The 27,372-nt window shown below is 55.3% G+C and overlaps 1 protein-coding gene across 5 annotated transcripts in view; it reads right to left on the bottom strand.

Annotated features, from left to right (window-relative positions):
• Nucleotides 1-27,372, bottom strand: part of SEPTIN9 (septin 9) — a 213,951-nt gene that overhangs the window by 115,571 nt on the left and 71,008 nt on the right. The window contains exon 1 of one of the 5 annotated variants that reach the window (XM_002748771.6): nt 15,549-15,763. The exons of 3 other annotated variants lie outside the window; for them this stretch is intronic. In XM_002748771.6, coding sequence (XP_002748817.3) covers nt 15,549-15,603 — 55 coding nt within the window. In that variant the 5' untranslated portion in view covers nt 15,604-15,763. Of the gene's footprint in view, nt 1-12,707; nt 12,965-15,548; nt 15,764-27,372 lie in introns of those variants that run through there. One more of the 5 variants, XM_008997809.5, reaches the window with a different exon arrangement.

The raw sequence follows: 27,372 nt of genomic DNA, 5'->3' as shown, positions 1-27,372 counted from the left end.
GAGGCCTGGGCCAGAGCCTCCCTCAGAGTCCCCGAAGGATCAGCCTGGTCAACACCTTGGTTTTGAACTTCCGGCCACTGGAACACTTTTAAGCCCCCAGCTCATGGGGCTTTGTTGCGGCAACCCCAGAAAACTGGCACAGAGGCTTCCTCCCCTGCTAAGCCTGGTACCAGAGGCTCCCCAGCCCTCTCGGGCTAACCAAACCAACCCCATGAATTTCAGGTGACTTGTGTGTCCCACTCTTCTGTTTAACTTCCAGTGCCTGCCCGGTCACAGCTTCCAGGCAGTGGGCAATTTATTCTTCTCTCTCGTTATATGAATTCCCTGGGCCTCTGGCTGCTCATCTGCCCTTCACAGAAGGCTGAAGCTAAAAATCCCAGAGAGAACTGACCCCTCCTGTGGGCAGGGCTGGCACTGTGCCCCCAGCACAGCCAGAGGGTAACGGGCTGAAACGTGTCCCTGAAAGGTGTCTTCCTTCTGTGGGGAGGGCAGAAAGGCCTCCCCAGCACTCCCCCACCCCCTGGGGCAGGAAGCCTGTGGTCACCTGTCCAAAAGGGTCAGGTGGACAGACAACTACCCCTCCCAGGTCACACCTCCTCAGAGGGCCCCTCAGTTCTGCTGAGGGGCCTATGAGAGAAGGAAAAACTGAAAGAGTTGTTTACAGTAAATTCCAAACCCCGGTGCCAGAGAGGCCCAGGGCTGAGCCAGGTGCCCCCACCCCCACTGCCCCGAGCTGCCAACTCAGCCCAGCTCAGCACTGTAACCTCTGACCTGACTGCGGGCCACGGGAGCCCGGCCTGCCAATCAGCACCTCCCGGATTCCCAGTGGCTGAGCGCTTCCCTGCCCTTCCTGGACATCGTGGGCTGCAGGGGACACTGGGCAGAAAGACAGTCAAGCCTCCACTGCCCAGAAACTGCCTAGGCCCCACTACTGCAGCAGCAGGGACACTCACCGCCCCCCCCCCCCCAGCACGAGATCCCTCTGCAGGAGGAGTTGGGGACAGGAGAGAGTATGGGGGACACAGGGTGCAGGAGGACTCATTCTTCTCTTAATTAAATCGTAGGCTTCAGCCAAGTCGTCCCCAGCATGGCTGCTTGCATGGGAAGCCCACAGCTGAGGGGCTGTCTGGGTGTGGCATGCAGGAGTCACAAGCGCCATCTACACCCCACCCCAGGCCAGGCAGATGACCTCTCTGGCCTCAGTTTCCTGGTGAGGAACAGGAAGGGCTGGACCGAAAGATCTCTTCCAGCCCGGACACAGAATGACCCCACAAGGGCCATGGTGAGGTCTGTCCCAGCTCCGCACACTAACTCGGGCAGCAATCTCCAAAGGCACAGCCACAGGGGCCTTGGAGCAGTGACAAGGAGGACCAGCCCGCTTCACCCTCCTGGGCAGAGGTCAAGGACCCTGCCTCTGGCCCACATTCCTTGTGGCCAAAATTGCAGAAGCCAGCAGTGCCAGCAGAGGTGCCGCCCAGCCACCTGGACCTTTGGGCAAAGCAGAGGCTCCACCTGATACCTCAGACGTACCACACGAGAGAACCAGCCCTAGGCCCCTTGTGCCCTCACTGCCAGCAACCAGGGACCAGGGAATGGGTCACTTTCTGGCCTCTGCTTCCCTGTCTCTCAAGCCCAGTGGGGAGATTAGGTTGGGTGATGTGTTTTTCTTTTTGACAGTGAACTGTCACATTTTTATTTTTATTCTTAAGAGCGGGGGTGGGGGTCTCCCTGCATTGCCCAGGCTGGTCTCAAACTCCTGGGCTTAAGGATTCCTCCTGCCTCAGCCTCCCAGAGTGCTGGGATTCGGACGTGAGCCACCATGAGCTTTAAAAAACAACATCTATTGCTTTTTTCCTGACTAGAAAAGGAATTTAGGCACAAGGCAGAAAATTTGCAAAACACAGAAACACAAAGGGAAAAATCTAGAAATCCATAACCCAAGTAACCTCCATCAATATTCTGAAAATTATCTTTCCACTCTACTATGGTGTGTGTCTGTGTGTGTGTATATGTGTGTGTGTTGTGTGTGTGTGTAAAGGAAGTTCATACAGTGACGATGCTGGGTGCTTTTCTCCATGTGGTACTATGTGGCTGAGGCCGTGTGTGTGTGTGTGTGTGTGTGTGTTTGAAACAGGTTCATATAGTAACGATGCTGAGGCCGTGTGTATGTGTGTGTGTTTGAAACAGGTTCATATAGTGACAATGCTGAGGTCGTGTGTGTGTGTGTGTGTGTGTGTTTGAAACAGGTTCATATAGTGACAATGCTGAGGCCGTGTGTGTGTGTGTGTTTGAAACAGGTTCATATAGTGACAATGCTGAGGCCGTGTGTGTGTGTGTGTTTGAAACAGGTTCTTATAGTGACAATGCTGAGGCGGTGTGTGTGTGTGTGTGTGTGTGTGTGTTTGAAACAGGTTCATATAGTGACAATGCTGAGGTCGTGTGTGTGTGTGTGTGTTTGAAACAGGTTCATATAGTGACAATGCTGAGGACGTGTGTGTGTGTGTGTGTGTGTTTGAAACAGGTTCATATAGTGACAATGCTGAGGTCGTGTGTGTGTGTGTGTGTGTGTTTGAAACAGGTTCATATAGTAACGATGCTGAGGCTGTGTGTATGTGTGTGTGTTTGAAACAGGTTCATATAGTGACAATGCTGAGGTCGTGTGTGTGTGTGTGTGTGTGTGTGTGTTTGAAACAGGTTCATATAGTGACAATGCTGAGGTCGTGTGTGTGTGTGTGTGTGTGTTTGAAACAGGTTCATATAGTGACAATGCTGAGGCCGTGTGTGTGTGTGTGTGTGTGTGTGTTTGAAACAGGTTTCATATAGTGACAATGCTGAGGCCGTATGTGTGTGTGTGTGTGTGTGTTTGAAACAGGTTCATATAGTGATGATGCTGAGGCCGTGTGTGTGTGTGTGTTTGAAACAGGTTCATATAGTGACAATGCTGAGGTGGTGTGTGTGTGTGTGTGTGTGTTTGAAACAGGTTCATATAGTGACAATGCTGAGGTCGTGTGTGTGTGTGTGTGTGTGTGTGTGTGTTTGAAACAGGTTCATATAGTGACAATGCTGAGATCGTGTGTGTGTGTGTGTGTGTGTGTGTTTGAAACAGGTTCATATAGTGACAATGCTGAGGCCGTGTGTGTGTGTGTGTGTGTTTGAAACAGGTTCATATAGTGACAATGCTGAGGCCGTGTGTGTGTGTGTGTGTGTGTGTGTGTTTGAAACAGGTTCATATAGTGACAATGCTGAGGCGGTGTGTGTGTGTGTGTGTGTTTGAAACAGGTTCATATAGTGACAATGCTGAGGTCGTGTGTGTGTGTGTGTGTGTGTGTGTTTGAAACAGGTTCATATAGTGACAATGCTGAGGTCGTGTGTGTGTGTGTGTGTGTGTGTGTGTGTTTGAAACAGGTTCATATAGTGACAATGCTGAGGTCGTGTGTGTGTGTGTGTGTGTGTGTTTGAAACAGGTTCATATAGTGACAATGCTGAGGCCGTGTGTGTGTGTGTGTGTTTGAAACAGGTTCATATAGTGACAATGCTGAGGCCGTGTGTGTGTGTATGTGTGTGTGTTTGAAACAGGTTCATATAGTGACAATGCTGAGGTCGTGTGTGTGTGTGTGTGTGTGTGTTTGAAACAGGTTCATATAGTAACGATGCTGAGGCCGTGTGTGTGTGTGTGTGTGTGTGTGTTTGAAACAGGTTCATATAGTGACAATGCTGAGGTCGTGTGTGTGTGTGTGTGTGTGTGTTTGAAACAGGTTCATATAGTGACAATGCTGAGGCCGTGTGTGTGTGTGTGTGTTTGAAACAGGTTCATATAGTGACAATGCTGAGGCCGTGTGTGTGTGTGTGTGTGTTTGAAACAGGTTCATATAGTGACAATGCTGAGGCCGTGTGTGTGTGTGTGTGTTTGACACAGGTTCATATAGTGACAATGCTGAGGTCGTGTGTGTGTGTGTGTTTGAAACAGGTTCATATAGTGACAATGCTGAGGTCGTGTGTGTGTGTGTGTGTGTGTGTGTGTGTTTGAAACAGGTTCATATAGTGACAATGCTGAGGCCGTGTGTGTGTGTTGGAAACAGGTTCATATAGTGACAATGCTGAGGCCGTGTGTGTGTGTTGGAAACAGGTTCATATAGTGACAATGCTGAGGCCGTGTGTGTGTGTGTGTTGGAAACAGGTTCATATAGTGACAATGCTGAGGTCGTGTGTGTGTGTGTGTGTTGGAAACAGGTTCATATAGTGACAATGCTGAGGCCGTGTGTGTGTGTGTGTGTGTGTGTGTGTGTGTGTGTTTGAAATAGGTTCATATGGTGACGGTGCTGGGTGCTTTTCTCCACGTGGTGCTATGTAACTGAGGTTCCTACACATTTTGGGCCCGTTCTCTCGTTTCCTCTGTAGTTCTAATGCCCTAATTCCAGATATGTCATTCTCAGCTCTGACTGTACAGAAGAATCACATCTGGATCTTACTGAAAACTGGATTGCTGGTCCCCAACTCTCGGTGGTTCTGGCTCAGGAGTGCTGGGTGAGCCTGGGCACCGTGGAGGGTTTCTGGGGAGCTGCAACTGTGGACCTCTGCCTCCGGAAGACTCACAAGCCTCATCTCCCCCAAATCCTCATCCCTCGCCTAGAGAATCTTGCAGAGGAAAGCCTCCAACTGGATGGTGCTGGGGACTTGGAGTTGCCAGCTCACAGCCCCGCCCTGCCCCCACCTTCCCAGGACAAGTTATCCAAGGACAACAACCAGCCTTAGCTGCCAAGCCTCAGCTCCAGGGTCGGTCACACACCGAAGGACATGCAGAAGCCACTGCGTGCCGGGCACCAATGAGGACAAAGACCTGACGACAAGGGGAACATGGTCACAAGGTCCCAAAACCTGCCCAAGGTCCCACAGGCAGGGCCTTGGAAATCCATGATAAAACCCAGTTTAACACCCTGCCCTGGAACACAGGCAGGAGAGAGAGGCAGCCTCCAGCCAGCCTCAAGCCCCACTCCGGGTCACAGCCAGGGCAGCCGGCGCCTTCCTCCACACTCGACAGCCCTCGAGGTCAGGAGCCAGCTAGCCCATCATTGTCCCCTTTCCACTAGGGCCTGGCACCCTGCCTGGCACGTAGCAGACAGCTAAGAAGGGTTCACTGTGGTGCTTCTGCAACAGTCAATGTGTATGAGTGCTTACCATACACGAAGACAATGATTTACTCTTATCCCCATTTCACAGATGGGAAACTGAGGCACTGAGAGGCTGACTCCCCTACACTGCTGTGTGGACAAGGGTAAGGCCGGACATAAGCTGGCATGCCAGGCCATCACACCCTCTGACTCCACACTCCTGGGCCTGGGAAAGCTTCCCTTGGAGAGCCCCACAATGCTGGCACGGCACTCAGCCTCTCCTGGCACCCGCTCCCACTCCTCCCAGCCGCCCTGCCAGGTAGCACGGCTATTCTGGTTTCAAAAACACAGTCACTGAGTGGGAGAGCAGCCAGGTTGAACTGGGGCAGAAGGCAGCCCCTGAAGGACCACAGGGACGGGACCCCCAGCCATCCCCACTCTCCAAGGACTAGTAGACTGAGATTTCCAATACGCTCAGGCAGGGGCCAGGGAACAGGTCTCCACAACAGGGAGTGACCGATGGATGTAGGTGTGGGACGGGAAGGACCCGGGCCAGGTTTCCAGTGCTGGAGCCTCAGCAGCTCAATCTACTTTGTTGGGCTCTAGGGGGGGATTAAAAGAGACCTTGTATACAAAGTACCAGCCCAGAGCCTTGCACCTAGGAGGTACTCGATAAAGGAAATGGTTATGAAAAATAACAAGGAGACGCTCAGTCAGAGGAGGTGCCTGTGGGTAATGGGGGAACAGCTGGAAGGGCCTGGACTTGGGTCAGAGACAAAGAATGCAAGAAGGGGGGCGGGGAGGGAGAGGGAGACGGGGGGGAGGGAGGGAAGGAGGGCAGGGCCAGGACAGCTGGCTCCAGGGCAGCTGTGTGCAGGAGCCTGCTTCATCATTTAAACATTAGGAGAGGTGTAAATATTTGAGTGAGGTCGTCCCAGCCTGGCCTTGCTATGGCCATAGCCAGGGCTGGAGGAAGAGTTCCTCCCGTACCAGGGTCTCAGTTCTGTGCCCCCCACCCCTGCTGTCCCAAGATTCCATGTTTCCAGGCCAGGAGTAGGGGGCTGGGAGCAGCAACCAGGCAGGGCAGGGGGCTGGGGGGACCTGCATCTGCCTCCACTCTCCTCCCTCTGCACACTGCACTGGGCCTGCAAAGGTGCGAATGAAGGATCTCCTCCCCCACCCACCCCCAAGGGACCCAGGCGGCCAAGGGTTTCTTTTGTAGTTTAGAAAAAAAGCAAAGCAGCCCTATCTGAGTTTTCTGGTGGAGGCCGAGGGTTTAAAGCTCGCTGCTACAAACCTGCAGGCCCCTCTGCCCTTCCCATAGTGCCTCTTCCCCACCTGGGTATTTCACCACCCAGGTCCCTCCCAGCCCTCCAGGCCTCTTCAAGAGGAGGACAGATGCAAAGCCTGGATCTCATGAGCAGCAGGGTCCCTCCGATGCTGCAGTGCACCCTGCTTGGATGGGGGAGCCTGTCTCATGCCATGACCTGTGCTTGTACCAACAGCCCTCTCCCCCACCTCCCACCGCAGCACCAAGGGCAGCTGTGCCAGGCACGAGCATACAGAGTCTTACACACACACTATGAGTCTGCAGAAATGGCAAGAGAAGACCGAGAGCAGTGGCTCACACCTCTGCTTTTGGGAGGCATTTTGGGAGGCCAAGGTGGGTGGATCACCTGAGGTCAGGAGTTCGAGACCAGCCTGGCCAATGGGATGAAACCCTGCCTCTAATAAAAATTTAAAAAATCAGCTGGGCATGTGGTGGTTACCTGTAGTCCCAGCTACTCAGGAGGCTGAAGCAGGAGAAGCACTTGAACCCGGGAGACGGATGTTGCAGTGAGCCAAGATCGGGCCTGGGCAACAAGAGGGAAACTCCTGTCTCAAAAAATAGAAGAAAAGAAAATAAAAGAGGGAGCCGCAGTGGCTCAGGCCAGTTGTCCTGGTGCCTGAGGAGGCGAGGTCAGGCGTTCAACGCCAGCCTGGGCAACATTAAAAACCTCTCATCCATTAAAAAAAAAAAAGAAGAAAAGAAAAGGAAAAGCTGGCCAGCATCACCTGCCTGGAAACCTGCCTGGCAAACTCCTACCCCAGTTTCTGGCTAGGAGGCCTTCCTCCAGGAAGCCCTCCTGTTCTGCTCCTTCTCCTGAGTCCATGCCTAGATCCCCAGTGCCTAGAACAGAGCTGGCCCTTGGGGTACCCATGGACAGCTATTGGATAAACAGTGCCTCTCCCACTCCCAGCGATGCTCCTGGCCTGGCAGGGCATTTAGCAGTAACACTCCTCATGTGGCTACCAAGGAGCACCCCTCACCAGGCAGTCTGTTCCAGGGATTCCAGGCCTTCATTTTAAACCAAAGGAAAAAACCCATCCCCAGCAAACGTACAGAGCACTCCATTCCCTGACCTCTAATGAGGGGCAAGAGGCAGAGGACAGAGGAGGCCACCCCTCCAGGCCTGCTTTGGAGTCAGGAAGACTTGTATGCTCTTACTGCAGATAACATTGGTCTCTAGGAGACACAGGGCAGGTGCCTGGCCTGCCCCTCGAAGGGAAACTGCCCACCCATGTGGAAAGCAGGGCCAAGAGTCCCTGCTTAGAACCAGCTTCCTGTACATGGGGTGCGGGGGTGGCAGAGGGGGGGTGCAATGGCGGACAGAAGGAGATCCTGCTGGACCGCATGGAAATCCAGCAGCCGCTGGCTGCTGAGCTGGCAGAAGCGGAACCATCTCCATCTTCCAGGCCCTGCCTGGGGGTTGAGAGGCTAGGTGGCTCTGTCCAGGCCACAATCCCCACACCGGGGATTGCTCTCTTCCCTCCAAAAAGAAAGATGAGATGGGTCCATCCAGAACCTGGAGGAGATAGGAAGGGGTCTACCTGTGGCCCAGGTGGCTCCCTCCCTCATCCCAAGGGGTCCAGAAGGAGGTACCAGGACCCATAGGCCCTGCCCCAGGGAGCTACTGTTGCCTGCAAAGTCTGTAGGCAGGGACAGCCAGGAATGCCCTTCATGCCCCTGGCTACAGGTTGGAGGCTGGGAACCCAGGCTCAGAATCAGAAAAGACCCTCCATGGGCTACAAAGGGCTCCTGAGAGCTCCAACCCCTCAGAGGGGCAGCGCTGTGGAAGGGAAGAGACAGAAAAGCCAACGGCCGTGATCTGCCATTCAGACTCTACAGTAGACCCAGGTGGCACAAGACAACCGCCTACTCCCCACCCCAAATTTCTGCCACTCCCCAAGACCTGAGCCCCTGAGGGTGCCCTTTGAAGACAAGGGGCTGTGGAGTAACTGCCCCCCATCTGTACACCGGGAAGCAACCTGCGTCCAGATGACCCCTCCAATGGCCAGAGTCGGGGGAGGGAAGAAGAAGCAGGTGGATGGGAAGGCTGGGGGGGATCCCAGGAAAGCCTCTTGGAGTGTCTTCGGGCTTCACTGCCCACGTGTAAGGCAGAGGATCCTGGCTCTGGGGACAGGAAATTCGATGCCATGTGGGGAGCAGAGAACTGCAATGTATTTGAGGCCAGGACCCTTGATTTTCTGGATATTGGACAAATGATGGCTTCCCCAGTTGGCCCAGATGCCAGGGGAGATGAAACCCCAAAGTCTATAGGGGGAGATTCAGGAATTTCAGGGGAAAAAGATGGACAAGAAGAAACAAAAGAATACAAGAAGCCAAGTAGAGTCTGAGCCCCAATTTCCCCGCCTTCCTCCCGGCCACGGGCAATCCCTAGAGACCCAGTTGCAGGAGCAGTAGGGGCAGGCACAGAATAAGGAGGTGGGGGTGGGAGGTGGGAGGGGTGCCTCACTGTTTATGCTCCCGGCTGACATCAATGTCATCTTCTTGTCCCTCTGTCTACATTTCTGGGCATTGGCAGGACTTTTAAAAATGACAACAAACTTGAAGTCTCTAGAATGTCTGCTGGAGCAGTCTAAACGGAGCCTCAGGCTGTGTAGACCAAATTAAACAGCCTGAGCCCAGAAATGCCCCCAGGCGCCTGGGGGTGTCTAGGGGCCAAATGGTGGGTCTGTTCGGCTGGACAGATGACAAATCCTCCCACTTCTGTGACTGTGTTCCAAAGAGTTCCGGACCCTTTGGTCTCAGAAGCGACTCAGAACCTCCAAATTAGGGAAAAACCAAGAGAGCTTTGGAAGAAAAGCCAGTGTTTGACCATCTTTCCTCAGCGGTTTTGTCAAGGGAGAGAGCACAGGAACTTGGTTTTTGGCTGGGTTTCTGGGATGAATCAAAAAAAAGAGGGGGGTTGGGGTGCTGGAATCGCCGGGGGTTGCAGCCTAGAGGAACAGACAGGCTCATCCCTGGCATGGTGAGGGAGGGGCATTTCGCTGGCAGGCAAAGGGAAGAGATGGCAACAGCAATGCCCTGAACCTGGTGGCCAAGCCTCATCCTGAGTGTGACCTCCCCTGATGCCTGAAACGGGAGGTGGAAAAAGGAGGAGACCCTGCTGCTCTCCTGGCACCCAGATATCAGGGAACAGCACCTCTCTCCCGACGGGCAGGCAGAGGCCACAGGTCACCAGGCTGGCCCTGGCTCCTACAGGACAAGTGCACAATCTGCACATTCGCACCTCCCTGGTGACGCCTATCATGTGTGGCCACCAAGCACGCTTTCCACCACCAAGACAGCTGACAAGAGCATGTGGCCGCTATGTACCAGGCACTGTGCTGACTGCACCTGATACTGAGCCTGGGGCTCCAGCTCTGGTGGATTTGTTTTTCCAGGCACCCACTACCCCCCACCAACCTGCTGACACCGGAGGCCCAGTGTGGGGGTGTGGGGATTCTCCGAGGATGGGTCCACGGGCTCGGCAAGCAGCACCCAGCTTTGGCCCATCAGCCCTGGGTCTCATCATTGGACAAGATGAGAGTGTTCCAGCTGCCGGCTCCGCTCTGCACCACACTCGACTGGGCCCTTGCAGAGGCCTGCTCGATGAGGACGTTCAGGGAAGTGGGCACCTCTCCCTGCCACACACACCCTGCCACAACCGCTTTTCAGGGCAAGGCTGGCCTGCAGAGCCGAAAGCAGGCTACCAGCACCCCCGATGTCTTCACGGTCCAGTCATCCAGCAAGTGCTCACGTCACTGTTAGCACTTGGCCCTGCAGATGGGCTCATGGTCCACTCATCTGTGACAATCCGGTGGAGGTGGGAGTAGAGGGTGGCAGGGAAGTCCAGAACTACCTCCCTGTGAGAGGAACCTGAAGCCCACATGACCCCAGCCTCCAGAGAGAGGGTCAGCCAGGCAGACAGGCAGAAGGAGGGTCCCACAGGTTCACCGAAAGCTTAGGTATCTGTTGGTCTCAGAGGGACCCCATGCGGGCCCTATGGGCACTGGTGTCTGTCATACTTTCCATAATAAGTGGTGACCGCGTTGTCTGGCCTTGCTCACACAGTGGCATCAGACAGGCCCTTGCTCGAGACCTCCCATCCCCCAGATGTGTATCTTTAAGCATTCAAACCCACCTGTCCTTTGCAAATGCCCCCTTTCCCCCCACCCAGATGCCACACCAGCTGAGGCACCCACTACACCCCTAGGAGGCAGGACCCATGCTTGGTGCCATGTGCTGCCTCTCACTGAGTCCCCCAGCACCCCTCAAAGAGAGCTGTTTCTAACCCCACTTTACAGGTGGGAAACAGGCAGACACTGAAGAAACCTCAGCTGCCCAGCTTTCCAACAGCAGAGTGAGGTTCGCCTAGGCATCCCTAAGCTGTCATACCCATCACTCATCTAAAGCACTGTCCCTCTGGATGCAAACACTGTCCACTAGCTCCATTCAAAACCTTCCCGGACAGCCACAGCCCACAGAAAGCATTTCCAGCCTGTGGTCACCCAGTCACTGCAGGGATGTCCTGGTGTTTACCTCCACCTGCCTCTCTCTGGACATCCAGCCCAACCAAGCAGCTCACAGCCCAGCTGCAAGGCTGATCACAGTGCGTCTGCTGCCTGGGTGCTGTGCCCGCCCCCGTCTAAATGAACCTGCTCACAGTCGGGACAGTGGGTCTGTCTGGCCCTGGGCTCTGAACTCAAAGAGCATCGAGTCAGAGTTGCCAGTGGCTGTGGGACCCATGTAAGAGGCCTGCCCCTCCCCCCACAGCTCCTGCCGACCACCACAAAGGCTCGAACTACAGGGAAGCAGTATTCACAGGAGGCCTTGAGTCTTAGCTGAAAGGCAGGATTCATCACGCAACAGGCCGACTGGCATTAATTAGGGGCAGGTCTGCACCTATTACCAAGCAACAAGGCCTTTTTCTCTAGAGAGGAAAGAGACACCTAAATCCAGCCAGCGCCAGCACCCACGTCCCAGAGGTGTCGGGACTCTCAGACAAGCAGGCACCATTCACATGGTCCTTCCCACCCAGGAGCCCCTCCCACGGCCTGCTCTGCCTCCAGGACACAGCTCTGAGGGTCCTCCTTGGGCAACAGTGGGGGCTCGGGAGAAGTTTGGATGCCACACAGCTCTAGGATCTGAGCATGTGGGTCCTGGGCCAGATTGTTTCAACAAATATCAAGGACTTTGGATTCCTTCTCGGTGTGCAAATCTGGTTACAGCAAACACCTCGGAGCAAAGCAGGCCAACAGCTGGCACTTGGAATGGCTTTTGTTACACAAAGACCGGAGTTGTAATCATGTTTTCGATAACAGATTTGGCCTGAATTCAGGAAAGCACATGCCGTCTGCCAGCCCCGTGCCTCCGCCAATCAGAAGGGAGACAGAGGAAGGGGTCACCCCTCTTGTCACCCCATTACAGGGCAGTGGTGGGTGCTGCAGCCACCTGGAGGCCCGTTTCTGTCGTGGAAAAGTAGAAAACAAGACTCCAAAAATCTCATCGGCAAAATACAAAACATTCTCCTTGCTCCTACATGGGAGGCCTTCACAGAGCCCTAAAACCCTGAAGCCCCGAGACCTGTCTTGAAAGGGGAGCAAAGGCAGGATGCGGGAAGTTTGAGTCTGTGGAAAACACTGATACCCTCTCCGTTCCTGGGAACCCTGAGCCTGAAGGACCTGGCCAGAACAGCCAAAGGAATGAATCCCCATGCAACTCACCAATGATGGAACATAAAGCCACTGAACCCTCCATCCCCAAGACACGAGGGATGGGGAAGGCCCTGGGCAAAGGAGACAGGCAGGGAAGGGAAAGGTGCTCCCCAGGGAGGGGGTAGATGTGCCCAGGACATGGGGCACTGGCAGAATTTTAACTCCAAGCGTGCACACGTGCCCACAGACGGCTTCCGGTCTACCTGCTCCTTGTGGGTGTGCTGTGCTGGCCTGGGCACCTAGCCCCTTCCCCAGGCCAGGTCACTTGCCCTCTGCCCTGCATACTGCCACTAGTTCTAAACCTCCCAAGACACCCTGATCAGGACCTGTGGCCTCCATTGCAGGATTCCAGGCCTAGATGTCTGCTCAATTTGAAAACTGCCCCCTGAGATGCCATGGCTCAGAGCTCACCCTGCTTTGGGGGTGGCCCCTGGAGTCTCTGCCCCTCAGCAACCCACGTGGTGACAGGCACCCACATCCACTGGCCTCAGGAACCGTGGGGCCACCATCCCAGCACTGCAAGGAGCCCGCAGTTTCTTTCCCACCCTTTCAGCCTACCTTGCAGGAACCGAGACACCAGGTGAGCTGCTCGGGGAAAGAGACCTGTGCTCCCACAGCGCCATTCCCGAGCCCATTCCCAGCTACTCCAGATGCCTCCCGTGTACCGGCTGCACTCCTGGCAGGCATGGCTGGCCCTCCGCAGCCTGGTCCATCTGATCTTCACAGGCGGGCCCCTCCTTATGCCCCAGCCCTCTCTCCAGCCAGCTCATTCCGGCCTTCCCCACTGCTGCCGGCTGCTGCTAGCCAGAAGGCTCTCCTCCTTCCTCTCGATATCCAATTCCTACTCCCTCTCAGGGTCCGCCTCCTCCGTACTGACTTCTCCCCCACTAGCTAGTGCTGACCTTTCTCTACTCTGTTTTGAAAGCTGCCAGTTCGCATCATCCCTGGCTGGGCTGAATGACACTCTCTCCTCCACCTCCTCCAATTACCCCTTCCCCACATCCATCTGTCCACCAAGGTCGTCCATCTCCCATATACACACCCACACCCATCAGCTACACTCCAGGTTCCTCGGGCATCAGGGAGGGTCACCCTTCCATACCCCAGGTCAGCCCCCATGAATATGCACACTCATGCACACACACACACTCACATGCACACACTGACACACACACACACACACAGTCTCACACACACACTCTCTCACACACATCCACTCGGGCCACCTATGGCTTTAAGACCAGAATCCCCAGTGAAACTATTCAGGGCACACAAGGGGGAGACTGACACACACAGGGAAGCAGCAGATCGAAGCCCCCCCCCCCCAAGACTGAGAAATCTTCCTCCAGAGCCAAAGGATTGCCAACTGTTGCACCAGGATGGTCTCAATGAGCCCATTGTCTTGGACTAAATTACAGGGTCACGAAACTGGCTGGGGAGGCAGCCGCAGAAGCGGCTCCAGATGGAGGCACATGGGGCGAGGGTGGAGTTACACACAGAGACCCAGGGCAGGGGTACTAACAACCTTCAAGGTGCAAACGGTGACAGCTGTACAACCAACACAGCCCCAAACCCTGGCCTTCCCTCCCCTCTACAGGGCTCCCACTGAGACCCGAGAGCTCTTCCCTAGAAATCCCACCAGCGACCCAACACTTTCAGTTAGGGACTGAGAGCAGAGCTCGATCCTGCAGGTAGGAGGAGAGGTCCACAGAGGCAGAACACAGGCTTCTTGCCACAAGCGCTTACAGGAAAGTGGTCAGACCGGCTAAGTGGTGCCACTTGGACATTGGGAACAGGGGAGGCCCCTGGAGGAGCAGTCACAGGGAAGAGTTGCAAAGAGGCAGGGGCAGGGAGGCCACGTCCACTTGGAGCCTGCACGAGGCTCAATAGAACACAGTGGACCTAGGGAGACCCCAGTATGAGCATGTGCCCACGATGTCCAGATGAGGGGGTGTGGCGGGCGGAGGTGAGCCATCCCAGCTCTGCAGATCCAGACCTCCCCTCCTTCTGGCAAGCATGGATGCAAAGGGCTAGGACCTGAAAAAGTGCTTCCACCACTAAGGTGGCAAAGTGCCTGTGATGTCTCCAGCTCACACTCTGCACAGCAAGAGCTGGCCACTGGATCACAACCTCCTCCTGTCTCTTCCCCACCCCACATCCTCCTCAGGCCCAGCCCTGAAGCACAGCCACTGGCACTTTGCTTGGCATCCCGCCAAACTTCTGGTCCCCCAGAAGGCTCCGCCTCCCCCACCCAGATGGGGCTGACCCTGGGTGGGTCATGTTGGCAGCTGAGCTCAGGACACTACCCAGATGCCAGTCCTGGTTCTGGCCATGGAGGGGGGAGTTCACCTCCCAGCTTGGCCTGACACCTGGACATTTACTCCTTTCAACCTAGCCTTTCCCTCTCCCCGCCCACCGGAGGGCTCTGCCCAAGTCTGCCTGGGAGCCCCTCGGAGGGGGCGGGGGCTCCAGGTCCCGGCAGAAACAGGCCCGCCCCTCAGAAGCCCTGCCCCCGAGCGCTGGAAACCATTGTGTGAGCTTCCCCTCCACCGGCCGTATTTACTCCCGCGGACGCAGGATGCAGAGCCCCAGCACCGGCAGTCACGAGGACGCAGGAAAGCGTACGCACTCACAGGCTTAGGGACGTGGACGCCAGACCCTGGCTCAGAGGGAGCAGCCCCACAAGTCCCAACACACTTTGTAAACCCCGAAGACAGGAGAGGGCCAAAATGTTCTAGGTGCCCGCACGCAGGCCCTTCTGCCCCCCACAGCCCGATTCTGGGAGGCAGATGAGGATGTCCCAGGCCTGGATGGGGGCCATGGGACGTCCCACTCTGTATCCTGCCACAGCCTGGGCTGTGTCCGTTCTGTGCTAGCGGCCCGCGGACTGTACAACTTGGAGGCCCCGAAACTGGCGTGGGGGAGGGGAGGGCGGTCCACCCGAGCAGGACGGCTGTCCACTCGGTCGGAGGTGAGGAATGATCTCCCTATCCCGGCGACGGGTCCAAGGGGTCCCGAGAGCCGCTGGGAAGAGCCAAAGGGAGGGGACCCATGGATTTCCCAGAGTGAAACTGCACGCCCTGGAGAATTCGGAGGCAGCCCCGCGAGCCCTCGAGGCGGTCACTGTCCCTCGGCAAACACAAAAAACAATAAAAGGAAGGAAACCCAGGCGGCAGTGCGCGGGGCGAGCGCAGGGTCCTGTGAGGGCGCGTGGGGTCCCCGCAGGTCCCCCAAACAGGGTGCCCCACATAGGCGACGCGGGCGCGGGGCTGGGAGCGCTCTTGGCGGGAGGGCGCCTGGATTGGGGGTCCTGCCTCCCCTCAGCGCACCCGGGTCCCACGCCAGGCCCACCCGCGGGGTCCTCTCCAGCACGCCCGCAGCAGCCAGCCCAGCACCCACCTTCAAAGTCCGAAATGATCCCGTCCAGCTGCGCGTTGACCGCAGGGTCCGACATGGTGGCTGGTGGGCAGTGGGTCGCGCGGAGGGCGGCAGCGAGGAAGCGCCCCCGGCGGGCCCGGGCCCTGCGCACCGGCTGGGGCGCCGCGCCCGCGCTCCTGCAGTGCAGAGCTCGCTGCCAGAGGAGCCCCTCGGCCCCCAGGCTCAGCTGAATGAATGGGGGAGGAAGGCGGGCGCCGGCCCCTCCCTGCACCCTGCGCCCCCGCCCCGCCTCCGCCTCCCGGGCGGATCAGGTTCCTGCACCCGCGCGGGCCCTCCCGGTCTTGCACTGGCTGCTCCGCCCGCCTGTCAAGGCCGGGCCTGGGGGGCTGGAGCCCGAGCGGCCGCTGGGGGACAGTCCTGGGCACAAGACTGGAGGACCCCCCTTTTCCCGCCTGGCCCGCGCCCAGGGGACGGTGAGGGATGCGGCCCCAGCCCCTCCCCCCTGGGCTCCCCGCTGTGGCCAGATGTGGGCGGATGTGGAGGCCGGGCTGTAGCGAGGGGGGCGGGCGCCCAGAGGGGAAGAGATTCCTCCCCTTCCCCGAGCGCAGGGTCTTTCTGCAGGAGGCTGTATTTGGGCAGCCAAACAAAGTTCGCTGTCAACGCCGCCGCGCGCTCTCGCGGCTTGCAAGGGTTAAGAAGAGGCGCACGCGGCGGGTGGGCGGGATCCCAGCCTGTGGGCTCAAGACCGAGGGGCGAGGGGCGAACACGCGAGTCCCATGGCACCAGCCAGAGGCCACCAACTCCCACCCACCAAAGGCACCCCTGAAGCTAACACCCCCACCACGACCCCCACCCCGGGTGCCACTGCTGCACCCTTGGGTGGGCCCTGGAGTAGGCACTGGCCCCGAGAGGAGGCGCAGGGCGGGGATGGAACACGGCTGTCAGAGAAGCCAGGGACAGGCGCCGCCTCCCTCCCTCCCCAATCAGGGCCTCCCGAGAGCAGGAAGTAGAAGTAGTCAGGCGGAGACGTTTTCCAAGGTGTGAAGGAAGGAGCTAAGCAGCACTAGGCAGCGAGTAAGCAGAAGGGGAATGGCCCAGGGGCTTCTCCCTCCCGCCTGGCCCCTAACCTGGGGCTTGGCCTTCCCGTCCAGGCCCACGATCTCTAGCTACCCTTAAACTCTGTTACCCACAAGGCAGGCAGGGCCGAAGGGCTGGGGTAGACCTGGGGACCTGGGTTAGACACAGAACTTGAGAAGCAACAGGCTCTCATCCCCAAGAAGGGCCCTCCAGGTCTGGCACCTACACAGAGAGAGGTGCTTCTTCCACTCACCCTGGAGAGCCAGACACCCACTCCTCCTTGCTCTCCCGGCCACCCAAGTCAGGAGCCATGTGAGAATTCACAGCACGAAGTAACACCCCCCACCTGCGCAGCAGCAGGCTGCAACTCTACAACTGCACTCCAGTCCCTTAAATGTGTGGCCCTGGAGTGCCTGAGAGCTCATCCTGGGTCTGGGGTCGCTGGCTGCCTGCTTGTCCCTCCCCCGCTCTGAAATATCCCAAACATGCAGGAGTACTGAGACTCCACAGCCCTCCTGGGGAGTTGGGGAGCAGGAGGTGCTGCTTGCTGGGTCATACCCAGGTCTCCTTCGGAAAATGCTCGGGTTTGGTTGGCTTTTTAAGTAGATGAAATCAAGTCCTTCCTTTTTAAGAAAAGCAGTCACTCCCTCCCTCATGCTTTGGATATTTTGAACTATTTTCAACCAAGTGAGTTTGTGGACATGGGAACTGCAAAACCACAGACATTTCAGATTCGTGCACACCCTCGTCTGCCTGGGATCCCGGGTTTCAGAAATGGAGCCATTGCTGCCATTAATAGCCCCCCCAATCTTCCACACCAGGCCAGGATATTTCTTGTCTGAACTCCAGCACCTTGGCCTATAGGACAGTCCAGCCCCTACTGGGCCATCTGTCCATGCTGCATTTGGGGTATTGGGGTCCCATCCCTAAGAAACTCAGCCCAATGACAAAGCCCCCTGGGAAGATGCCGGGTCCAGCACAACATCCATCGTGAGCCAGAGCATTCTTCTGTGGTGTTTTTATAAAAAGCACCTGGTGAGTGTGGACACACCCATGCAATTGTTCTCTCCCAGGGCTGGCATGGACTTCCACCAGATTAGCACAGGGTCAGCTGATCGTGCATTCTCTGTCTCCACAAACAGGGCAGCAAACATATTTAGCTCCCTGGGGAGCCCCACCAGGGTGCAGGGTGCACGCCTCACTAAAATGGGAACCCAAGGGACAATGGCAGGAGGGAGGCCAGAAGGTGCCTGTGCCTGTGTGACTGTGCTCAGAGCCCACCTGCTCCAGCCCCGACTGCTGCCCCTTCAGTGTAATCACTCAGAGCCACATAGCTAGGCCTAGAATCCTTCAGGTAAGGAGGTTCCCCAAAAACCTGGGCTTGACCGCACTCCCAGCCAGGAAGTTCACCCTCATTATCTAACCAACTACTCTAATTGTACATCATTTATTTCCTTTTTCTTTTTTCCTGTCCTCAGAGGAGATGGGAAACAGCTGGGCACCACCCTTCAAGTCATAATTACCTTTTCCAAATTCGAAGACAATCCAGTTGCTCCTCGGCCTTCTCTTTCTCAGCCTAAATCATCTTTCCCCAGCCCTTTAATCATATCCCAGGCTGTCCTTTGATCATCGCTAAGGGCTGGGGCCAGTCTGGGCCTCCAGGGTTTTAATAAGGCCTGATTGCTACGGGGTAGTTTGGAGGCCCCCCACCCCATTTCCTAGGGCCTCAAGGGCTGGACACACACAGTCCCAGAAGGGGCACCGGGCAGAGAAGATGCATGTCGGCAGCAGAGAAGAAACTGAGCAGACATTTGGCAAGAACAAAAGAACTCTAAAGGCCTGTGCGTGCAGCAAGGTGCATTCTTTCAAGGTCACAAGAGACTGACTGCAGGCCTGGCCAAAGAGACTGCCTCAATCTTCAGTGCACAAGACCTGTAGTGGGCTAAATGGTGACCCCCCCCAAAAAAAGATATGCCCCCTGGAAGCTCAAATGTGACCTGATTCTGTTTAAGGGTCTCTGAAGCAAGAATTAAGACAAGGATCTCAAGATAAGGTCATCCTGGATTAAAGTGGGCCCTACATTCAATGCTGTGCCCTTCCAAGAGACAGAAAGTAGGAGAGACACAGAACAAGGCCTTGTGAAGATAGGGGCAGACACTGGAGTGACACGGCCACAGGCCAGGGAACACCTGGGCTACCAGAAGCTGGAAGAGTCGAGGAAAGGTTCTCCCCTGGAGCCTTCAGAGGAAGCTGGCCCTGCTGGCACCTTGATTTCAGACTTCCAGGCTCCAGAACTGTGAGAGGACATATTCCCATTGCTGTAAGCCACCCAGTTTCAACAGTTGTTACAGCAGCCAGGAGAAACTCATGCAGACCTTAGATCCCATCTGCACCATGTCTTGAGGTCACAGCTTCATAGAGCAAAGATGTCTAAGCAATCACAAACCTCCTGTGGGAAGCCCATGCATCTGGCAGATCGCTGTCCCGAGGGAAGGGGGATGGGGACAGGGAAGAGGCATCGGAAGCCCTGTGCAGGCCTTTCTGGAAATGGGAAGGAGCAGGTCTGGAGAGAAACCCCACAGGTCAGGCCCTGGGGAAATGCAGCTTACAGAGCATGGGAACAGAGGGTGGAGGAAATCTATCAGGAAGCAGCATTTGGCACACACATCCATATCCGTGACCCCATCCCAGGCACTGCCTCCATGGACATGCTCAGCTGGCAGAGAAGCAACGCAGCAAAAGGGGCTTGGGGAGCAGAGGGTGGTCAAGGGCTCTCTCCCAGCAACACTGAGGCTCCGGATGGGACACCCCATTAGGTGGCGAGCTGTGTCCTCATAGACGGAGGTTTCCCAAGGGCAGGGTTCAGAGGGTCTCATCTCTGTGTGGCCTGACACACAGTAGGCCTCCCAGAGCTGCTGAGCCCTGGGTCCATCAGCAGCAGAGTCTTCCACAGACCCCCAAGTTCCCTCGGCGCCCCCATCTTAGGAAACGGCGCTACCGTCCGCCTAGTTGCTCAAGCCCGGTCTTCAGGCATCACTGTTGACTCTTCTCTTCCCCTCACCCTCTGCATCCAAACATGGTGCATTTCAACCTGCAGCGTATCTGCAGATCAGTCCAAGCGTCCCTCCTTCAGAGCTGTGCCGCTAACGTCAACGACCGGCCACCTGGTACCTACGAAAGCAGCAACACTGGTCCCCGATCTATAGCACTTGCCTATTCCTGTGGTGTCAATACTCCCACCTTGGCCAATTTCTTTTCTTTTCTTTCTTTTTTGAGACAGAGTCTCACTCTGTCACCCAATCTGGAGTACAGTAGCACGATCTCAGCTCACTGCAACCTCTGCCTCCCAGGTTCAAGTGATTTTCCTGCCACAGCCCCCCAAGTAGCTAGAATTACAGGCACATGCCACCACTCCTGGCTAATTTTTGTATTTAGTAGAGACGGGGATTCACCATGTTGGCCAGGCTGGTCTCAGACTCCTGACCTCAGGTGATCCACCTGCCTTGGCCTCCCAAAGTGCTGGGATTACAGGCAAGAGCCACTGTGCCCAGCCGGCCAATTTCAAGTTATCTGTATGACATCATTGGAGGCGAGACTGGGGAGAGATGTTCAGTCACCACCAATATAGTGTCTCCATCATACACAGACAACCTCAAGAACATGACTGCAGCAGGACAGACAATAGTTAAATGTTTCATAAAACCTAAGAGGTGATGAAAGGTGGGTATTTATTATCTTTTGTCTTAAATATAATTACTTGTAAACAACTTTTTAATTTTTTCCTTCATAACTTGTAAGTAATTTAATTCATATTGTATAAATCTATCCTTTTTTTTCTAATAGAGCAGTATATTTTATTGCAATAAAATATATGTAACATAAAATTTACCATTTTAGGATGGGCAATGAACCAAGATCACACCACCGCCCTCCAGCCTGGGTGACAGAGTGGGACTCCATCTCAAAAAAACAAAATGTGACCATGTTTAAGTTCAGTGAGATTAAGTACATTCACATTGTACAACCATCAGCACCGTCCACCTACAAAACTTTTTCAACTTCTCAGACTGAAACTCTGTCCCCATTAAACAATAACTCCCCACCCTCCCTTCCCCTAGCTGCTGGCAGCTACCATTCTAATTTCTCTCTGAATCTGACTTCATGTAAATGAAATCATACAGTATTTGTCCCTGTGAGACAGGCTTACTTACTTAGCACGATGTCTGCAAGTTTCATCATTCAAGTTTCACAAGCAGCATGTAACAGAATTCCATTCTTGTCGAAAGCTGAATGCTGTTCCATGTGTGCACACACACTTTGCAAGCCATTGCTTCTACTTTTGAGCAATTGAGAAAAAAGCTGCTACAAGCATAGGTGTGCAAATATTTGTTCAAGTCCTTGCTTTCATTTTTTTTTATTTTTTTTGAGACAGAGTCTCAATCTGTTGCCCAGGCTGGAGTGCAGCGGCACAATATCACCTCATTGTCTCCTAGGTTGAAGCGATTCTCCCACCTCAGCCTCCTGTGTAGCTGGGATTACAGGCGCCCACCACCACGCCCGGATAATTTTTGTATTTTTAGTAGAGATGGGGTTTCACTGTTGGCCAGGGTAGTCTTAAACTCCCACCTTGGTCAATTTCTTTTCTTTTTTTTGTCTTTTTTGAGACAGAGTCTCGCTCTGTTACCCAGTCTAGAGTGCAGTGGCTCGATCTCAAAGTGCTGGGATTACAGGCGTGAGCCACCATGCCCACCATCACTTCAGTCTTAAACAACACAGCAACTCTCCCAGTGTCCCGTGAGACCCCTTGAGACAGCTGCTTTCTGCCTCCAGGCATGTAACAGGGACTCCCCACAGACAAAGTGCAGTTTCCTTTGCAGAATGGCAGAGTTAGGTGACTCCTGATGGGAAATGAGCTCAAAGGGGCAGCGGGGACATTCAGAACACAGGTGGACTCTTCATGTGTGTTCTGCCAACCACCAGGCAGACCTGCCCCAGTCTTGACAAACCCAGGATCACTGACAGTACGTGGTTTCCACCTGGGCCAAGCCCCTGAACCCCTTCTCCCTTTCTGTCACCTGTACTGGGAGCAGCCACCAGGCTGTGGACTGCTAAGTCTCTTTCAGGCCACCTGAGTTTGAATCTTCCCATTCAGCCTGACTGTGACACGGTGTATGGCTGCAGCACCCCATCACACCCTCTGCCTGGCTGCTTCCATGCCACCGTAAGTTTTCACTCAAAGGAGCACAGGGCCAGTCTGTTCCCCAGACTTCCCAGTTATTGCGCCAGCCTGCTTTGTGCAGCAAATTTACAGCAAAACCTGACCATGGCGCCCTGAGCTCTTATCTCAAAGGCAGGAGACTTTTTAAACAAAGTATTAGTGTTCTAAATTCATGCTTTCCCAAGGAGGCTCCCGGCCTTCAGCACAGCAAAGGCTCTGCTCCTTGGCTCCCCAGCTCCCCAGCTCCCCAACCCCCCACCCCCACCTTATCCAAGCTCCCCACTCCAGCACTTGGGGGCTGAATCAGCTTGGAGTTCCCCAGCCCTGCTGGCTCTGATGATACGACCAGGGACGGCAGCACTGCCTGGACCTCCTGTTGATACATTTCACTGCAATAATATTCAACCTGATGGAATCCTGGGAGCAAGGGGGGGGGGTGGACAGGGGCTGCTCACACAGAGACAGAAGGACTGGGTAGAAAGTATGACCCTCCAGGGTGATCCCTCAGCACCAGAACCCTGGCTGCACCTCAAGAATAGCATTTGTTTATTTGCACGTCCAGTGAGCTTCAGATGCCTGTGAGGCCACCAGTGGCTCTGGTGAGTTATAACCCAGACACGATGGCTCATGTTTTCTTCCTGATCAGCCTGATCAGTCCCTCTTCACAGTCCCATGACCAGAGGTTTCTTTCTCCTGTTCCTACTCCAGCCCCCCAAGACACAGCCTTGACGTGGCTAAAGTCTCCCACTTCCTAGCACCCGTCTGAGGCTGGAGTACAGAAATGAGATGGGAACACAGAATCACGCCAACACCAGGGATGGACAAACACCCTCTGACCCTTCCGGGAGGCCTGCAAGTCACCCTAGGGGACAAAAAGAAGTGGCCAGCCTGGCACCGACCCAGCCTCAAAGCAGCCAGTGACTAAGGCATACACTGGTGCCTTCTCACCCCCAGGGTGCCAGGAGGGCTTGGCTAGAACACATGCCAGCCAGGAGAAACAGGCTGTCCCCAGCACCTCAGCATTCTGGCCTCCCTGCCGTTTTTCTCAAGGAGGCACCCTGCTCTGTGGGGGTCTGAGGCTGGAGGCAACTTGCCACCAATGCAGTGCAGGGACAAGGGCTGAGTCACCAGCCTGCCCTCATTCCACGTCAGCAGGAACAACAGGGACTTGAGCAGAGAAGACAGCATTTATTTTTAAAGTCACCACAGAGACTGAGGCGACGTTGTCCCCAGGGAGCTCCCGTTCCTGCTGGCCTTCTGTGGTCCATGTGGCTCCATGTTCTAACAATGCCTCTGCCCATCCCGTAAGACCCAGCAGGTGGAAGGAAAGAGGGTGGAGGTTGGGAGTGGCAGCCAGGCAACTCAGGAAGGGTGGGGAGCAGGACTATGCCCTCCCTCTTCTTCTCAGAAGGCTCTGCAGGGCCTGTCCTGCCTTCCACAACCCCGGGGGGGATCCTCCCTCAGTGCCTGCCTCATAAATGCCTATCCACCCTACATTTGAACACTTCCATTTACAGGGAGCTCACTACCTACCTATGCCATTCATTCCATCTTTGGCTACTTTTGGCTGTTCAAAAAAAGAGGGGAAAGACAGAAAGAAAAGAGAGGAAAGAAAGAAAGAAGGAGGGAGGGAGGTAGGATAGAGGGAGCGAGGGAGGGAAGAAAGGAGGGAGGAAAGAGAGAGAGAGAAGAGAAAAAGAGAGAAACAAGGTGGGCTTCATGGAGCAGAGACTCAATAAGGGGGCAAAATACGTGTATAGTCAGGCTGTAGATGGATTTCTACAGGAGCGCATATCCACTCTACTCTTTCCAGAACGGAAAAGTGGAAAGATTTAGAAGTGTGGGATCATGGCAGCTCTTTCCGAAGGCCTGGAATTTGGGGCATCAGCCCCCTCGGTTTTGAGAAGGAGAGTAAGATCACCAATATCCACAGTGAAGACAGAACCCCATAAGGGCTGGGGACCGCATCTCCTCTGCATCTCCCACAAAGACCCAATATTGTGACTATGGGAACCTGCAGAAGAAGGAGCAAAACTTGCTCTGGGGCCCTCTAGAGAACTGGTTTTCCATCCAGCAGAGGCTGTGCAGAAGAGTTTCTGGAGCCAGGCTGAGCTGTCCCTAGAGGCTGAGTGGAGGTGGGGCTCCTCCAGGTACAGCTGGGCTCTGCTCCCCATATCAGCCAGCAGCCCCAGGCCCTCTGGGTGCTCCAGAGCTTTCTCCAGAGGGCAAATCCAGGGTACGAGGGAGGGGGGAGATGCCCGAGGTTCGAGGGACTGCGCCTGCCCATCTCTGCCCCAGGCCTCGCTGACCTGAACAGGGAGGCCACGGGTGTTTGGGGGTAGAACTGTGGGCTGGCAAGCCCCCCGCCCTAGCCTCTCCCTGTCCCCCTCTCCTCACTGCCACTGACCATCTCTGGCTACATGTTGACACCTCAGGGGAGGATGGAGAAGAGAGAAGAGGAACGTCTCCGCTCTGCCCAGCACACTCAAAAGAGGCTCCAGTGTAACAGCACCGAATCCACAGCCGGATGTGTGTGGGGTCTCCCCAGGGGCAGGATGTTTCCACTCTGTTTTAGTCTGCCATGAATCGAGAGAAGGTTTCACCAAATGTAGCCCAATAACGAATTACCCTAACACTTAGTAAAAAATAAAATAAAAATAAAAGTACATGCAAACCGCGCCCCCCAGTGCCCCCGTGCCACACCATCTCTGCACCTGAGCCTTGGCTCATACTCTTGGCCTGCTGCCTTGGGAACAGAACGCTCTGTGTGGGAGGCAGACGGGAAGCGTGGGGTGCGCTGGCTGGCCCCTCCAGACAATCTGGTATTGCTTTCCCTGGATAATGAAATCTTCCCCACCCTGAGTGTCGCTGGAAGCCAGCCGGTAGCTGGATCAACCTACATGAACCATTTGTCCCTCCTGTGAAGTGATCTTGGGGACTTAATGGGTTTGCTACTAACACGGTCCCCAGGCACTCTGTCCCCCACTTGATCTTCCCCCAATGTGAGTCACTAGCTGCGATGACTCAGCCCAGCCGAGGGCCCTTGCCTGCTCTGGCCAGGCCATGCAAGGGACAGACCAGCACAAAGGACCAGCACTGTGGACCCCCCACACTGACTCCAGGAGTGCCTATAACTGGGGGCTCCTAAGGTGGCTCCTTGCTTCTGGGGACCTGCCCACTTGGGGACAGTCTTAAGGGATACTCTTCAAAACAGGGAACCAAAAGGGTGAACTAATATGGAAACATGGAGGGCCAGGGAGAACGTGAAGAAGACAGGCTCGGCTGGGCACATGGCTCACGCCTGTAATCCCAGAACTTTGGGAAGCTGAGGTGGGCTGATCACCTGAGGTCAGGAATTTGAGACCAGCCTGGCCAACACCGTGAAACACCATCTCTACTAAAAATATAAAAATCAGCCGGGCATCGTGGCAGGTGCCTGTAATCTCAGCTACTCAGGAGGCTGAGGAAGGAGGATCGCTTGAACCCAGGAGGCAGAGGTTTCAGTGAGCCAAGATCACACCACTGTACTCTAGCCTGGGCAAAAGAGTAAGGCTCTATCTCAAAAAAAAAAAGGGCAAGGCCTGGAGAGCCAGAGGCCCCCTTCCCACCTCTGGGTGGCCCACTTTGAGACTACAGCAATTAGAGACAAGTTGGGGGTGTGTCTGTTTGCAATCCATAAGCAACATTGTTTCCTTCTCCCAATACTCCTGGCTCTAGCAGGCCCCTGCCTTACCCAGGGTCGTGGGTGCCCCAAGCTGGACTCCAGGCTGTTGGTGGGATGACCATGTGAACTGTCACTTCCCTGCTCACAGTCTTAGGCAGCTTCCATCACCTGCCGCATACAGAGTGAGAGCTTAGCAAGGCGGAGGCCACTGATCTCCGGCCGGCCACATCTGCGTCCTCTCACTTTGCTTCTCCCTGCCTTGGTCGTCCCCAGCGGCTCGCAGTTCCCCGAAAGCCAAGTGCCAGCCCTCTGTGCCTGCCCTAGCCTGTTCCCTCTGCCCGGCAGGCCCTTCCCACCCTCCCTGGCCTGGCTCAGGCCCAATCTGCCTTCAGGTCTCAACTCATCAGCTGCTTCTTCTAGGAAGCCTTCCAGGACCACCGGATGAAGGGTTTCTCCTCTGGGCCCTTCCTCTATTTTCCCAGCCCTGGGGGCCGCCTCTAACTCAGGACTTAGAGGCATCCAGGGGAGCCGCAAGTGTGTGATGAACGTGTTGAAGGGAAGCCTTTTTAAAAGCAGGAGCCCAGTGAACACACAGCACCATCGGCTCAGACTGTGAAGGCACAGGGGAGCCAGCCTCCCTGGCATCATCTGCCCCCGCCTGCCTCTTGAGGAGGTGGGAACTAGTCAGCTGGGATCAGGAGGTGGGCTTCATGGAACAGAGACTCAACAAGGGGGCAAAATAAATCAGAGAATTCTCTTGCTGCAAGGAGCCTAGAAGAGGAGCTCCCCGCCAGAGGTGGAAGGAAGAGAGCGGCAACAGACCTCCCTGCCCCAGCAGTCCTGCAAGCCAGATGGGCCAACTTCTCAGCACAGCTGTTCCCCAGCACACAGAAATTTCTCACCTTCAGCAACAGGGTGGGAACATTCCCAGACAGGGCCACGGCTACTCTGGTCACAGGAACCACGGAGTCTGAGTCTCTGTGGCTTGTCCCATTTATGTGGCCACAGACCTGCTATCTTGAGCACACATCTGGAGTTGCAGAGCTCAAAGGGCAGGGCAGGGCAGGGCAGGGCAGGGGGGAATCTGCCTGGTTGGTGAAAGCCACTCCACAATCCGGACTACCAACCTGCACCCAAATCCATGCCTCTGATACAGGGCATTGATTTCAAGGAGGGGAATGTGGACATTTGAGGCCAATGAATGACCAGGCACCAGTACATCGACAGGACCTTGGTCCTTCCCCTAACACTCTGGGGAGGAAACCAGTGGAGCCCACATGGTGCATATGGTCTCCAGAGCCAGCAGGATGTACAAGGCCCAGCAGCTGAGAAAACTGACCACTCGATTACGAATAATCTAGAACACTGATCCAGAAAAAAAAAATCAATTTTTGTCCAACTGGGGACCTAAAATCTCAGGACATATGTCCCCTTCCTGTAGAACCACGTCACTTTCCTAACGCGCACCCTCACTCCCATCTGCCCGCCAAGCTTCAGTCATCCAGAATGCACGTGACAGCAACTACTGTGAATCCCACATCTTCCAAACCTACCCCAGGCAGCGCTGCCTCTTTAGTTCTGAGCAGCAGGCAGTGACATGCATAATTTTCACCCAGACACAGCAAGATCTTCAAAAGAAGGGCAGGCTCTGTCCGGCAGGCAGCATCTACTGACACAGAAATCAGTATTCAAATCTTTCGGGAAGATTTTCATTAAGAAAGAATGAGGCCAGGTAGGTGGCTCACACCTGTAACCTCAGCACTTTGGGAGGCCGAGGCAGGCAGATCACCTGAGGTCAGGCGTTCAAGACCAGCCTGGCCAACATGGTGAAACCCTGTCTCTAATGAAAACACAAAAATTAGCCAGATGTGGTGGCAGGTACCTAT

The sequence above is a fragment of the Callithrix jacchus genome, chromosome 5, assembly GCF_049354715.1.
Source record: "Callithrix jacchus isolate 240 chromosome 5, calJac240_pri, whole genome shotgun sequence".
Taxonomy (NCBI): Eukaryota; Metazoa; Chordata; class Mammalia; order Primates; family Cebidae; genus Callithrix; species Callithrix jacchus.
Note: the sequence above shows the minus strand (reverse complement) of the source record. Positions and strands in the feature narration are given on the sequence as shown.